The sequence below is a fragment of the Poecile atricapillus genome, chromosome 11, assembly GCF_030490865.1.
Source record: "Poecile atricapillus isolate bPoeAtr1 chromosome 11, bPoeAtr1.hap1, whole genome shotgun sequence".
NCBI classification, from domain to species: domain Eukaryota; kingdom Metazoa; phylum Chordata; class Aves; order Passeriformes; family Paridae; genus Poecile; species Poecile atricapillus.
In genome coordinates this window covers 11641012-11656865 of record NC_081259.1, presented here as the reverse complement: position 1 = coordinate 11656865, position 15854 = coordinate 11641012, and the positions used below count along the sequence as shown (strand labels likewise).

Genomic DNA, 15854 nt, shown 5'->3' with positions numbered 1-15854 from the left:
CAAGAGCAGCTGCTTCTACAGATAGGTTTTCTCTTACTGTAAACTTGATAGACTCACTAAGAATATAAGACGGTTACTGAAACAAAATTATCAAATGAAGTAACTAAGTTAAAGTTTTACTCTTTTCATTGTCTTTATAATTGCAGGCTTTCAGACTCAATCAGAATGAAACCACCATTATTATTCCACATTAAACATTGTCTCTTCCCATCACTGTTAGTTAACTATAGAAAAAATAAATTGAGTTTTGAAAACACAGTGCTTGGATGCAGAGTTGCAGTCTGACTTTTTCCAGTGTTTAGGTTTAGCAATAGACTTCAAAACCTGATATGAAATAATTCAGGCTATTCTGTTATGCATATAGAGACTGCACAATACACATTCTTAGAGCTTTATATCCATAAATACTTGAAGTTTTAAGAATCGTGAAATAAAAATTTAACAAACTAAGTATTTACATGTACCTCTAGTGCATGTTGTATAGTGTCCTTTTGCTTTCCAGACTGAGAGATGGTGCTGCTGATGCTGGAAGTGGTGGTTTCACAGATCTGCTCCCCCAGGAGAGTATCTTCAGGCAACAGCGTCTCTGCCCACAGCCGGCAGATGCCATCGATGCATGACGTGAGTAACACATTACAGACCAACCCCCTGATGGCAGAGACAGCAAAATGACTGCCTGGGTAACTCAATTAGCTACATAGACACGGCAGAAATTAGGGGAGCGTACAAGAATTTAGTAGTTACTGTTTTATCTAAATTCTGCTTCTCTCCTAACTGAATGTTAACATGACTACAGTTATTAAACTTGGTGATACACAAGTTTATGGGAAGATGTTGGTATGCTTTGTTTCTTGATGGCAAAACATTAAGCAGAATGTTAAAAAAACCACTTGATCAAAGGCTGGCTTGCTTTTTGAAAAAAGGCAGCTTTCAAACCTGGGCATGTACTTGCTGATGTTCCGCCAGGAAAATCCTGTCACTGCTCGGGGATGCGCCAAATAAACAAAGGAAAACTGCACATCCTCTGAGCATTTTTTCTTTTCCTCATTCTCTTGGGGCAGGAGAGATGACTTCCAGCCAGTCATAGGATACCAAACCTTTAAGAGGCAGTCATCCTAGGTAAAGCAATAAAAAGCCATGGGATTAGGTAGCTATAATTAAAAATGTAACAAAAAGATAATCTCAACTAATAAGAAAACTGCTGTTCTGGTATTGTTCGTAAAAACTTGTCTCAGAACTAAAATTCATCTCACTGTTTAACTAGCAGTAAGTGCAAGCAAAAATTGCTTACCTATTGAGACTTGTAAACCAAAAGGAAACATTCAAATGAGAGGGTGACATTAAAGAGAATTATTAATTGAAAACTTAGCTTGAATAGTGATTTAACAAAAAATATTGCAAACTGAAATAGAATTGATAACTGAACCCAAAATTCGCTAAATAAAAACCTTCTCTAATTTATCCAGACATGTGCATATTATACCAGTTTAAATGTGTATGTTCTATCATAATGATCTCATTACTTTCAACAGAAGTAGAAAAAATTGTTTATGTGTATCTGAAAATTCTTAGAAGTATACTACGTCTAAAAGAAAAAATCAAATATATACATATATAACACATACAAACAAGCCTGTATCACTGTCATTCATGTATTCAGTAAGAGTACATAGATAAATCCAATTTCTTGCTGCTGAAATTCATAGAATTACACAAAAAACACAGCATTACATGAGATCATAATTTACCTTTTCTAAGACTACAATAGAATGTATGGTCCAGGACTATTCATATTACTTACTTTGGTCAAGCAAATGAAAAATCTGCAAAAACTCCATTATATTTTTTGTCCTTACCTTCCCAGCTGTTGCAAAATATTCACCATCAGGAGACCATGACATCAAATGTACTGATGTTGCAGTCCTACAGAACACAAGAGCAAGTTAAGTAAGGCCTATTCATTCTAAAATATGATTTCATGGGTATTCAGTTGATTCAGTGTTACTGTTGATTATTTAAATTTAATATTAAATTAAGTAAAATTCAGATTAAGTATTTTATAGTTGTTCTTTAAGCACAATTTTTGAAAAGCAGGAACATAAAAGTATTTTCATACTTTATTGAAAAGATAGCTCAAAAGATTGGTTTAAGTACAGCAAGCCTAGGTTAGATCCGACAGGAGTGAGGATATTTTATTTAAAATAACTTACATTGCTTGAATTTTAGGATATTTAAAAGCACATTTTAAAATATAGGTGAGGTTGCATTGCAATTTGTCTTAAAACAAAAATTATCTCACTTGCACTGCCAGACACATTTCCAGTCATTTAGAACCGGGAGAACTTTATCATCCTTGATCTGATTGTTGGCATCATCATCTTCATCTTCCTCTAGAATATCATCAGATGGAGGGGCCCACAATTGCAAAAAGTCTGTTGCTGTCAATAACCTGTTACCTGAAAGGGAGCGATACCAAAGCTGTGGAACCAGGATGACAAAGGCGTGTTTCGAAGATTAAGCCTCTCATCATATTTTGTTGTGAATTATCCAGAACAGGTTGAAAGCTAAACTTTAGTCCATTTTAAATATGATAGGGTATTCAATCATCTCACCCAGCTGGTTTTATTAAAACTTTTTTAATTTTTAATGTCTTTTATAGCATATCTATATCTATATATATATATATGTATATATATATATTTACACATACACACACTATATATATGCTTTTATATATACACAAACTATAAAAATATATATATTTTATAGTATATATAGTATATATACACCACAGATATACTACATATATATACATTTTTATATATAAATTATAAAAATATACATATTTTATTACATATATTTATTTATTTATATTTATAGTAGCTGTCTTAGTATCTTTTAACAAAGAACACCAAGGTTTTTGGCTGATTTTGAATCATAGAATTGTATTTACCATGAAATGTTGCAAACAATAGCTATCCACATCTCAAATAAATACACAGACATCTTATAAAGATCCATGTCCAGGTAGATTGTTGACTTTAATTGTGCTAAAGTTCTATTTAAATGATCATTAGTGATAATTTAAGTCAGTTAACACTGTGATTCCCAAACTAAGATCTTACATAAGAGACTCAAGCACTTGGCAAATGTTAACTGTAGCCTCACATTTTATGCAACGCTGCCTGAGAAGAGGTAATTTAAAATCTGCGTATTCAAGCTCTCACTTTATTACATTAAAAATATTTTGTGTTCAAGTAATTCTAATTACAAATATTGACCAAGTGCTTCACAAATGATGCATTACCTTGAGGATCCCAGGCCAGGTTGTAGGTCATAGAACTGAGGAAGAATTGCCCAGTTTTTAGCCACTGACACTTCAGCTGCTGTAGCATAAAACCAGACAAGGATTAATTCTCACATCAACAGCAAAAAATAAAAATATTGGTATTTCTTTCTATATGAAATTTCTATTAAGCCTGTTGCAAAAGTATTCAGTGGTAGATTGCGGAATTTACATTTAATATGCTTTTAAATTGTTTTGTAAAATGTAAACGGATCCCAGGGTGCCCAGCAAAGCAGATCTGGACCTACCCCACATACAAATATATCTGTAGATTACTTTGAACTACTGTGACCATAGATTTAAAGGAACATAAGGGATAGCAGTATAGATGCCACAAAGATTGTGAAACTTGCTTGAGAACATCCTTAATGCTCGAGTGCTTGGCCATAGCTGCGCTGTTAAAACAAGTCTGGGTGCACAAAAAAAGTCCATGCTGTACTTCTGCACTGCACCTCTGACAACCTCTTCAAGTAAGAAATACCAGCTTGTCACCATGTCATTCTAGTATGAGACTCAACAACAAGATGTTGGGAACTTAGGAGAAGTGCAGTTCACAATTCAATTCCTTCAGTGGAAGAATCTACTCATCCAGTTTTATTATAAATGGTAGAAACTGTTTATCCATCAATCTGTTGTTTGCCAACATAATATAATAAAAATAACTTGCAGGCAGGCTTTTGCCTCTTCTAAGAGCCTAAACAGAATGAAAAATATGAAATACATACTTACACAATTTCTTTTATGAGAATTTATACCAAGTGGTTCAAAAATGCAAACAGCATTTCCATATGACGCTGCAATCTGGGGAAAGAAAAGGAAAAAAAAAAGTTGGAGACTCAAAATGTAAGGTTGGGAGGCAAGTGGAATTAGTATTCCAAAATAGCTAAAGAATTTCCAGTACTTCTTCTATGTGTCAGGGTTCTTGAAAAGTGAAATTAATACAAATATAATTAACTGCGTTATAGGTATATTTTCTTAAGGCAGTTGAGAAAAACACACTCATGAAGAAGCCCAGCTTTCAGATTTTAACTCTAAACAGGGCAGATTGTTTGTTCAGTGGCACTAACACAGTCAGATGAGATATATTCTTCTAGGGCAACTACTCTTAATGCATAAGAGAAAGCTGATGCCTTCACTGCTTCTTCTCATGTCCTGTGTACTTCACAGCTAACTAATGCATTAATTATTAGTGTCTGTGTCCCTAGATTCCATTTGTATCACTAAATCACTAATTAATAGTTACAATAAGCAGAAAGAAATGCAATTCTATTTTTAACATTCAAATACCTTTTGACACAACATAAATGGTAAACAGAAAAATTGAAGTACATATGCCATTGAACCCCTCAGTTTCTTTCACCCATTTATTTCACAGAAATCTCTAAACACAACATAGTATTTCTTAGGTATTTATCTGGGCCTGTTCCTAATACTCATATTCTTTAAGTACTTTTAACTATCTTTAAAATTCCTCTTTCTTTTTAAAAAGACTTTTAAAAGACAAAATGTCTTTTAAAAGCAAAAAAAAAATCTAAAAGAAAAAGTCCTTCCCATCCAGAATCTGGTTTCCTCAAAACAGAAATGATGCAAAAGTTTAACGAAAATGATTATGAAATCATATTTCTTCCTTAGGAGGAGGGGGAGAGAAGATTGCAACAACAGATTCAGTCCCAAAGTAAAGAACAGACTGTGAGTTCAGAATCCTGAATGCAGAACCACCCAGGGGTTTGTGGTGGTCTGGTAGGGACCATTTCTGAAGCTGGAATCTCTCTCCCACTCTGACTGGGACTGCACTGCTGAAGTTCAAGGGCTCTGCCAACTAAATCTTCCCCAATTCTAACTAGGCCTTCCTCAACACTGTACCAATTTTTACCCAGCTAATTCTAGTCAACAGTGACAACTGACAAAAAAAAATTTACTCAATGCACTACTGGACCTCCTAGAAATTTTTTCCCACTCCTCTTTCTACCCTCTCTCTCTAGCATTGTTTAGGGATTTAAAATGACACCACAAAGCAAATCAAGGGCCCATGCAGTTACAACAGCTCATAGTGTAGCACTTCTAAACATATTTAAACATGCTGCAGCCTTTCTAATTAAGTATTTTAAATTCATTACTTTGCAGGACACATAGACACATATGCATATGTGTATATATATGTTAGATAAACAGTTTATCCATTTCTTCTTTAGTTAGGTGGAAGCACACAAAATGGAGACAGTAACCACCATTTCAGAACCATTCCAGTTCTGATGCTGTACTTAACTAATGCATCTGCCCACATTTTGTGACATCTCTTATTGCAGATCCCGGAAAGGGAAAAAATCCTTTGTTATAAGATGTCTCCCGCTTCCTCTACCCTCTTCCCTCCCCTAGATTACTAATAAATTGAAAGAATAAGACTAACACAAGAGGTGTTACTCAGAAAGTCCCAGACCAGTAAACTGTGATCTTTGTTGTGAAATTAACTCTTTTATTCTTTTAATGTATTGTCATTCAATTATTCAATTTAGAGTTCTCAAATTTTAAAAATTCTATACAGATTTATTAAAATCCTTACCCTGCCTTGGCGCTGGGAGCACTCCACACAACTGACCTGGATGTTTCCATGTTTAGCACCGGGAATAATCTGTACACATTCAAAGTCATTTGCCAGAATAACAATGTCACAACCAGAGCCATATGCCTGAAACAATTTTAAAAAGAAACAAAATCAAATGCTTATTTTAAAACTAACTGAACACTTGTTAAACTTTCTGTTTAACTGGGATGGTCACAGCTGCCAAAAACATCAGTTACAATGTAGCGGATTTGTTAATAATTAATTCAATGAGCAACAATTAGAAACAAACTAGCAAGGGGTCCATAACTCTCCCGGGTTTAAATCACAGCAAACAGAAAGAGTAAAAAAAAACAAACCAAACACCCAAACTTAAACTGAGAACTTGAGCTCTCTGTTTACCTTTTACTTCGTTTGTTTTAGGTTTTAATACATTTTTTCCCCCTCCTCCAATTCTTGTTGCATCTTTGAGCAAGGCAGTCAAGCCAGGAGCATTTCTTAATTTGCATGTACGTTTCTTCAATAGGTGTGTGTTGTACCCCCTACCATTTTCTATTTTTTTTTTTTTTTAATCAAGATTGTTAAGTGATTCTTTTCTATAAGAATGTAATTTCTGGGCTTTTCTGAGTTTTAAGAAGTGCACATTACTATAAGAATGTAAAACAACAAAGATTTCTTTTGGATATATTGTTGTGCAATACACTCTGTATTCTAAAGAATTTGTTTACGTAGTAGCTATAGCACAGTGCTAGCTTGCAGCACTTTTTATTGCCAGGATAAATATATACCTGTCTGCCAACCTTTCACCTGTTCTAAAAAGTTTAATCACTCCAGATTATCTGTCCCACTGAGCTCCTGCATTCAGGCACAGAAATCTCTCCTTAAGATCAATCTCCACTAAGCCTTTTGCAGTAACCAATTAGAGCTGGAAGTCTCTTTCCTTAAAGTAACTTTTCCACTGATTCCAGTACAGTAGGTAGTATAGCAGCTGAGTTAGGCAGAGCACAAGTCCTCTACAGTGAATTTCAGATGGTACAAAATTACTTATCATTTCAACTTGTCCACTTCCAAAATACTGAGTCAGCCCTTGCCCTCTCCTTTGAGATCAATCAGTTTAAAGGCTACTTTATTGTAAATGTATGAGAACTGTATTTGTTTTGATTTACCACCAGTGCCCCTTGGTGGTCGCACTACGATAATGGTGTGAGACAACCAATGGAATTAGAACTGACAGTTTAGGTCTCATGACTTTCAATGTCTACTTCTAATTCTCCTGGGAAAGAGCAACAAGTGAGAAAGGCTGAAAAAAAGGGTTTAATTTAGTGAAAGTACGTCACTGCATGGAACAGAAAGGAATGGCAAAGCAGGCAGCAAGGCAGAAACTCAGTGCCCAGAAATTAACACACCATACAACTGTACACACAAAAATGAAAACTGCAGATAAGACAGATTGTCTAATAGATTCCCAAGGTCATCTCACAAAAATAGAGTGACACAGTGCTGTCTGAGACATAATAACCCACACTGCTGTTCTGGGAAGCTCTGAGGAACTGATACTGGGGTGATTCACAATGTAAGCAGGACTGCTAAAAGGTTGTTGGAGGGAGATTATCTGTGCAGCAGAATATCCCAGCTCCTTGAAGACTAGGCTATGTGATTATTAGACCCAGTCTGGAAGGGAGTAAGTTATCATTAAAATTGAATAGGACTATTTCCAGAATGTAAGAGAATGAAAGATGAAATTCTGAAATAAGTTCTGGCATTAAACAGAAAGTCCATTTGTTTTGTTGCTTTCCTGTTTCTATAGTGGGATTCTTTAGTAAACAATCTTCACCAGCAGTGCTGAATGCTGGACAAAACAGTATAGGCTCCTTAGTAGGAAGAAAAAAGATTGAAACCAGGATGTGAATGCCCAGAAATAGACAGGAAAATAAAAGCACATCCTCTTTCCCCATAATTTATTCAGAATTCTAATACAAGAAATTGATTCTCCTACTTAAACTTCAAAGGGTAAGCATTAAAACAGAAAAGAATTGATTCATCTTCTTTTCAACAGTCTTCCTCATAACTACTAATACAAACCTACTAAAGATGCGATTTAAATTATCTAAATAAAAAGAGGTGCTGATCCACTAAAAACAAGGACTTAAATCTTTCAAATTCCCTATTCACTGTTCGTATTCATAACTTGAGTTGCAAATTTCAAACTACATTATACATAAGTTATCATTAGTTGCAATTTTATTGGCAAGAGACATGTATGTGTGTCTCAGAAATTATAAAAGGAAAAGACTTAACACCTTCAATTTCCTTATGCTTAGTGTTCCTAAACATGCCTATTTGTATGTGTGTGTATAGCTCATAATGCATGAAACAGAAAATATTTTATACTTGGCTATGTCTGTTTATTCTGTGAAGCAAAAGAATTGAGTGTCTTTCTCTTGAAACATTTTAGTTTTTCATCTCTCCTGTCCTCCACCTGCACTTAACCCACCAACAAAGCATTAAATTTCCAGCTAATTATACTATGTAGCTTAGTTTTACAAAGTTAAGTAAAAAGGTGGTTCTAAATTAAGTGTGGTTTATAGTAGATTTATTTCTCTTGAAAGATTCATCAAGATACAGAGATCTTTTTCCTTTGTGAAATCTTATTACTGTCACTTGTAGCCATCCTAATCTTTGCCTGTGTTTACTGCTGCACCAACAAGTGACTCAGCAACCTGAGTGTCCTGTGCCAAGAGAGGGGATCCCTTGGTTAGGGGCGTAGGCAGAACCCATCACCAGCAGCAGGACACCAGCCTTCAGCTCTAGGATGTCAGAGCAATTGCTGCTATCCCTTGGTTCTGGAGTCATTTTCTGAGTGTAGATATTTATTCTGAGAATGTGCTTTATTTCTTGAAGGTACATTAAATCTTGAAATTATTTTATGAAGTAAAGTCATTAGAATACGTCTTTGAAAAAGGTCCATATACTTTTATGTACCGAAAGATACTTTCATATTTCATGTTATATGCCTAAATACAAGTTTTCCATTTGATGCTTTTAAGAAGCTTTTCTGATGTCTTCTTTATATTAACATGTTTTTACTTGAAGAGAACACTTTTCTGTTAAATCCTCTTTTCTTCTGTCCTTAAACTCATAATGCAGCACAAACACCCCACAGTGACAAAGAACAGGGAAGTGTAGTAATATTTAACATCAGTAGTTCCTTCTTAAGGATTCAGCTGACATCTTCAGAAGGTAATTTGTGGCACCACAGGTCTCTCCTGCCAGAGAAACAGCGGCCACAATGTTGGTGGTAGCAGACTGACTGCCTAACCTGATCAAAGTAATGGAAAATTGGTAAGCCATTCAGACAGGAAAGATGAAAAATAAGGCACTGAGATATTGTAATGGATGTGAGCAGCACAGAGCTCTTAAATAAATAGAATTATGAGCAGTGACTGAACAAAACAAGTGCAGTAAGAACCACCCACATGGAGTATCTGCCAGCCTCCATTTCTAATGTCACTGATAACTTCAAGGAGAAAATTAAATGGAGTTGCAAAACTGCCAGAATGCAAGGATGACTTGCAGGATCCATAATCAACTACTAAGCTGTAGTTTGCCAGTGTCTGCTCTATCTGTCAAGACCTGGGACCTCTGAAATGAACAATTACAAAGCTTTAATTGAATGCAGGAGCACCACACAGAAGTAGGACATTGTGTCCTAGTGTAAGAGTTTATGCTATATCCTCAGTTTTCAGATAATATGAAAGCAGCACATGCGTCTGTCTTTTTCACCTGCTCATGTTTTCCAGTTTGCTTCTGGAACTAAGAGACAGAGAAACAATTATTCCTTCACATTCTCATCTTGGTTTTTTTTTATACAAATATTTTTCTCTGTATTAAAAAAACAAGAAAATTCTCTTTCTATAACCTGCAACTCTTTACAATTTGGCATAAGTAATAAATGTAATAAAACACAAGTCCTCAAGCTCCTGTGTGTACTACCAGGGATGCAGAGGCATTTCAAGATGGTAAATGATGTGGAGGAAACAGAACCAGCCCACAGTGGTATTAAAAAAAATAAAATTCATGAACATCCAAAATTATATAAATTAAAACATCTATTGAAACCTGAAAGTCTGTATTGGGCTTAAAGGACTCCTCTAGTAAAACAACACCCATCTTTAAGTTTCTGGCTGCAGACAGTAAACATAAGATGCAGAAATTCCTCCACCTTCTGCTTAGCAATGAAGACACCTGAATTCTGAACCGTTTCCAAACTTTCATCAATGGACACAGCACTTACACTTCCTCCCCCTCCTCCTTCAAAGTACTACTAGAATTACATACACTTAATGCAAACTAACAAAATAACTGAGAAACAACTACTAACCTACTGCTAGCCCATGGCCTGTAAAACAGGCTTTCCTAAATTGACATTTCAGACAAATTCATGATTAAATACTTTACAACATGCTTAAACATACTGAGATAAAGTAACTTAGTAAGGATTTGGATATGAAGCATCTCTAATCCAGTTTACATAAAAACAGTGTAGAACATATAGATATATAAAAATAGTAATAAATAACTGAGAGGGATTTGCAAATAAGAAGGATGAAGTAGTGAAAAAGTAGGAGAACCCTACACAGAAGAGAAAACCTATTCTCAGTTGCTGTATCTTGTGGACATCTGTGTGAATGAAGATTTTACTGGTTTCAATGAGATGAAAAAATTTACAGGAGTGTGGAAGACTCATCTGCAACAGCTTCTGAAATTCACCACACACAGCTCCAGGCTAAGTGTCAGTACTGGCATGAAATATGTTAAAAAACTTGTCCTTTTCAAAAATGAAAAATAATAAATGGATTTTTTCTCACTTTTATCAGCAAAGTTCTTAGATAGCTGACCTGATTTTTAATTAAGAATGTTTATAGTTTTGTATTTTGTGCAATTAGTGCGGGAGTAAATATTATTTCCTGTTCCTCTGACACTTCAAATTTTTATACTTACAGAATCCAGCCTCTAGGTAAATGACATAGCTATTTTTATCTATTTATTTTTAAGCCCAGACTAACCTTAGAAACAGTTACATTCTGTTGTAGCTGCTTAACCAGCTCTTTCTGAACAAAAGCTAAGTGAAATCAGCTGTGATTTGAAAAATGCATTTTACTACCTTTAAAAGGTTATTAGCTGCCAGTTAGACTGTGAGGTACAAATACCTCTTCTGTCAATGAGGGTGTGTGCTGTAAGGCCTTTCTGCTAAAAGCTCAACCCTCAACCAGAAGGTTATAAGTTCTGTAAACTCACTTGTGGAACACAGTTAACAATATTGCTAAAATGAGAGCATGAACTAACAGCAAGCTGAAAACTGCACAGAATTATTCCCAGAACTTCCCTCACTCAGTACTTCAACCCTTTGCTTGAGCAGTGTCTTTTCCAGAGCTCAGACCAAGGAGGCTGAGGAGCCTGTCTGGTACAAAACAGCATTATGCAGCTATTTTGCTCCTAATCACCCTTCCAACACTTGTTCCTGTATCACCCCCTCTACCACACCGGCCACAACACAGCTCCAGCATCCACCAGGCACACCACTCATCTCTGTGCCTCATCCTTCCTTGGGAAAGGCTGGATACATGTTAGGAGTGCTGCAGGCAGATGTGGGAGCTGAGGGAGGAAAGGATCCTGCACATTTCAGAATAAGCACTGACAAAACCTTTGTAGCCAACCTACAGACACCTGTCTCTATTTTTTTTTGGATCTCTATAGTTTTATGGAGTTGCTAATACTTGTTTTAGCAGGCAGAGAAAAAAATAGTGGAAAAATTCCTTTCCCTGTCTCATTCTCAGAATAACTAGATTACTTTTACCAAAGCTTTAAAAAAGTTGACTGTGTTATCATCCTACCTCTAGCTACACTTAAAAGCTTACCTTTATCCCCAGCAAGGAGTCATGTAAACAAGCCAAGGAAAAACCACAAAAGAAAGGAAGAATGCAAGAACCTGAGAATTGCAATGTCCCTAATCAGGTTAGAAGAAAAGGTGTTTCTTCTCTCAGAATCCTAAGATTGCATCTAAAACACATTTATTTCAAGAGGAAGTTTCTTCTACTCCTCTTCAAAAAAAAAAAAAATGGGAAATGGTTCCAAAACTATTAACTACTGGGTACATATATATGTGTACCCAAGCCATTATTCTGCTGTTAAGTGGAGTATTTTTAACAGAAATGATTCATTTCTTCACAGAAAAAACTGTATTTTCAAGTGCCTGTGATGAATCAGTTGTAGCAATTTTGAACCATTCTCACGCATTTTCAATGCCCAAACATCAACCAAAATGTGAGTGGGCACACATGCACACAAACAGCAGCTCCTGTACCACAGCCCTATGGATTCCCACAGACACCAATGCATTCCCAGTGTGCTGTGCACATCTCCCTTGCCCTCTCCCTGCTCTGCTGGTGCTGTGTGCCAGTGCCTGACAGGTGCTGGGGCTTCAGAGCACGTCTGCAGAGTCAGGCTCCGTCACCTGAACTGCAAAACCTGCCCCAGGATCTGAGCTGAAGTTATGGCTCCAAACAGATCAGTGGTTTGCGGGCACGAAGCTACATCCTTACAGGTGATGCTGAATGACAGAATTCGAGGTTAGGTGCTAATGAACCACCTGCAGTCAATGGTAGATTATAACTCTACTAAGTCACACAGGCAAGCCATTTCCTAAGAATCTGGATATAAGACCCCAGACTATTTGCAGAAGTTTTTAGCAGTACAATTTACTCTAGGATAAAGGCCTAAACGAGCAGGAAATAATACTATCAATACAGAGAATGAAGAAAAAGCAAAGAAGAAAGTTACAGCTATGGAAGTCCAGAAAACACATTTATTAAAACATACTTGTCTCTTTAGTTCCTTGTTTACTGTATTATAAAAAATTGGATACAGCAGCCAGAGAACAGAGCATGGTCTGCTATACATAGTTCCATAATTAACATCCTACCAAGCAATCCTGCACTGTTTTGGAAGATGCTACTTTTGCTCTTGGAAAATTCTTGTATAAACCACAGTACACCCTATGATTCATGACTGATGTTATCAAAACTGATGAGAATTAGCATAAAGTTGTGTTGCATAATACAATTTGATTGACTTTTCAAATTGTTATAGTAAAAAGAAGCACTTTAGAATGGGAATATGAGTAAATGACTTCTTATATAAATATCAAAAGTAACAGAGGCCCCTTTAATAGCAGTATGGCTGCATAGCAGCAGAACCAGGAAAATAAAGACAAACATGGCACCTTTTATTTCCTAAGACTCTCCAGCATTCATTACTGAAATAATACATCTGTGATAATCCATTGTAAGCTTTAAATGTTTCACGAGTCGGCTGACATTTATCTTATACCAAAAAGGATGCTCTGCATAATACTGCTTGGAACTGGTTTGTGCCTGGGATATAATCTTGTTAATATAAAATGCAGTAAGACAATTGATTCCCAAAGAATAAGATACTGATTAGATGGCAGCAGGAAAACACTGCAGAAGCTGGTCAGTCACTAAAATCAAAGCATACCAAGCATTCATAACCTAACGGAGTGAAATCGACATTAGAAATTGACAATAAACAAACATAGCCTGTGAATGAGAAACAGATTGTTTTATAAACTACGGGCCTCTTGAAATTCATTTAGTGTATTTCTTTATCATCTCTTTCTGTTTCTTTTCCAGTTTGAGAGGAGAATTTCACAAATTTGTGTTTTATCAACCTCAGTAATGGAGGCAGACGCTCATCAATAGCGGGCAGGCTTCGTCAGAACCCCAGTGCAACTGATTGTGTGCGCTTTGCAGGTGAGATATAAACACACACAAATACATTAAAAAAAATTTATAAAATAAGGGAAGACAGACAGAAGTACCCAGCGAAATCCGAGGACACACACCCGGGGTTTCCCGGTTGATACAGAGGACGGAGCGCTGGCCAGGGGTGGCAGGCGCTCTCCGCACGCCCCCAGGCCCGCCGGCTCCCGCTCGGCCCGCAGCGCCCCCCGCCCGCCGGGCTCCCCCTCCCTCCGCTGTCCCCGGGCCTACGGCCGCGGCGCCCGTTACCGTGAAGGGGGTGTCCTGCACGCTGCCCACGGAGTACCCGTTGTCGCCGGGGTTCACGGCGCCGGTCAGCACCTGGTGCAGATGCATCGCGGCCCCGGCCCCGGCCCCGCCGCGCCACCGGGACCCGGATGGCTCCGCGGGGGCGCGCGCGAGTGGCGGGCGGGAGCGCGCGCGCGGTGGCGCACGCGCCGGGCAGCGCCCGGATCGGGTGAGGCGCGCGCGCGCGGGCACCGCCCTCTGCGCGCGGGGGGGCGGGCCTGGCTGTGCGCGCGCCCGCGGGCGGGGGGAGGGGCGTGTGAAGGGCGCGCGCGGGGCTGGGGGGCAGGAGTCGGTGCCGTGAGGGGGCAGGGCCGGCCGGGAGAGGGGATGGACGTGGCGGCGCCGGGAGGTGAGCGGGCGGGAGTCGCCTCTCGGGCGGCACTGCCGGGAGCACGGCTGCGGGCTCCGGCTGCCGCGGCAGCGGCGCTCCGGCCGGCCGCGGTGGGGAGGTGGGGAGGCGTGTCCCGGGAGCGCGGCGGGCGGGGCGCTGAGGGGCAGCGGTGCCCTCAGGCCGGCAGGTCCGGGGGCGGTGCCGCCCGGCCCGCACGTCTGCCTCTCGGTAGTTAGACATGCATGCATACATAAATACATATATCTACATATATATAGGTACACACATCTATCTATCTATCTATCTATCTATCTATCTATCTATCTATCTATCTATCTATCTATCTATCTATCTATCTATCTATCTATCTATCTATCTATCTATCTATCTATCTATCTATCTATCTATCGCTCTATCGCTCTATCGCTTCTGAGGGCGGCTTGTCTTGTTTCCGTAAGGATCCTCTCCCTTGCTCATATCCCAGGGAGCTTGGGATGCACCAGCGTGGTTCCAGCAGTGCCCGCAGCGGGGGCAGGGAGCTGCCTGCAGTGAGGGGACTTTGGTTAGGGTGTCCAGTTGAATTTCACGCACAGTAAGTGACCTCACAGAAAATACCGCCAGGCTTTTGCTGCTTTATTTGTAATAACAATCAAACACTCTTGAAACCTAAAGTCTTTAAGTCTGTCTGCCCTCTCTGTCTCAGAGGCATAGAGAAGACTGGATCCTAAAAATTGTTTGGAAGAGATTCTAAGCTCTGAGTGGGGGAATAAAAATACTCTGTGTGCTGTGTGTCATGAGATAAAGAAAATTCTCCATTTTTCTGTCCTAGGTCAATACAGTAGTCTCACTGTTGCTAATAATTGAAGCTGCAAAGCTCCCACTCCTTTAAAGCCTATGGGAGTATTGCCTGTGTCAAGACTACAAGATTCATCTTACCCTGTACTGCTTCTTAAAAGTGTACATCCCTTACTGTGTAAATGAAATGCTACCCAAAGTGTAGAGGTAAACAAACACAAAGTCAAATTATATTGGAATGGAAAAAACATTGTCATGAAAACACTTCATATTCTGTCTACTCTCATGCTAGTTAGAGGCAATCCCTTTATAAAGGCAACGGTATCTCCGGCAAAATGGAAAAGGAAAAAACCATTTAGATCTTCAGATGACTTGGTTACACATGAAAGCACCATGTAAAGTTCATGTGCTTCAACTCACTATTCCCTAACTTTTCTGATTAAAGGCTCTTCCTCATACGATGTGTAATAAGTTATGACTGATTTTTGCTTTGAGTAAGATTTTTAAAAAAAAAAAATGCCTGCAACAAGACTTAAAGCCAAAAAAGAGCTTGGTGGGACTTTTTTGGCTTTGGTTGGGATGTTTGTTTGTTTGTTTGTTTGTTTGTTTGTTTGTTTGTTTGTTTGTTTGTTTGAAGGAGTGGAATGAAGCCCAGCTAATGCCTGTAGAGGGAAGCTGGCTTTTGGATTGGCA

General features: G+C 38.4%; 1 protein-coding gene across 4 annotated transcripts in view; it reads right to left on the bottom strand.

Moving 5' to 3' along the window:
• Positions 1 to 14130, bottom strand: part of DMXL2 (Dmx like 2) — a 47978-nt gene extending 33848 nt beyond the window's left edge. For all 4 annotated transcript variants that reach the window (XM_058846672.1, XM_058846674.1, XM_058846673.1 and 1 more), the window contains exons 1-8: positions 13997 to 14130; positions 5907 to 6032; positions 4076 to 4147; positions 3308 to 3386; positions 2300 to 2456; positions 1857 to 1923; positions 937 to 1115; positions 465 to 648 (exon numbers count right to left, since the gene is read on the bottom strand). In XM_058846672.1, coding sequence (XP_058702655.1) covers positions 465 to 648; positions 937 to 1115; positions 1857 to 1923; positions 2300 to 2456; positions 3308 to 3386; positions 4076 to 4147; positions 5907 to 6032; positions 13997 to 14083 — 951 coding nt within the window. In that variant the 5' untranslated portion in view covers positions 14084 to 14130. The remainder of the gene's footprint in view (positions 1 to 464; positions 649 to 936; positions 1116 to 1856; positions 1924 to 2299; positions 2457 to 3307; positions 3387 to 4075; positions 4148 to 5906; positions 6033 to 13996) is intronic.
• Positions 14131 to 15854: the final 1724 nt, after the last annotated feature.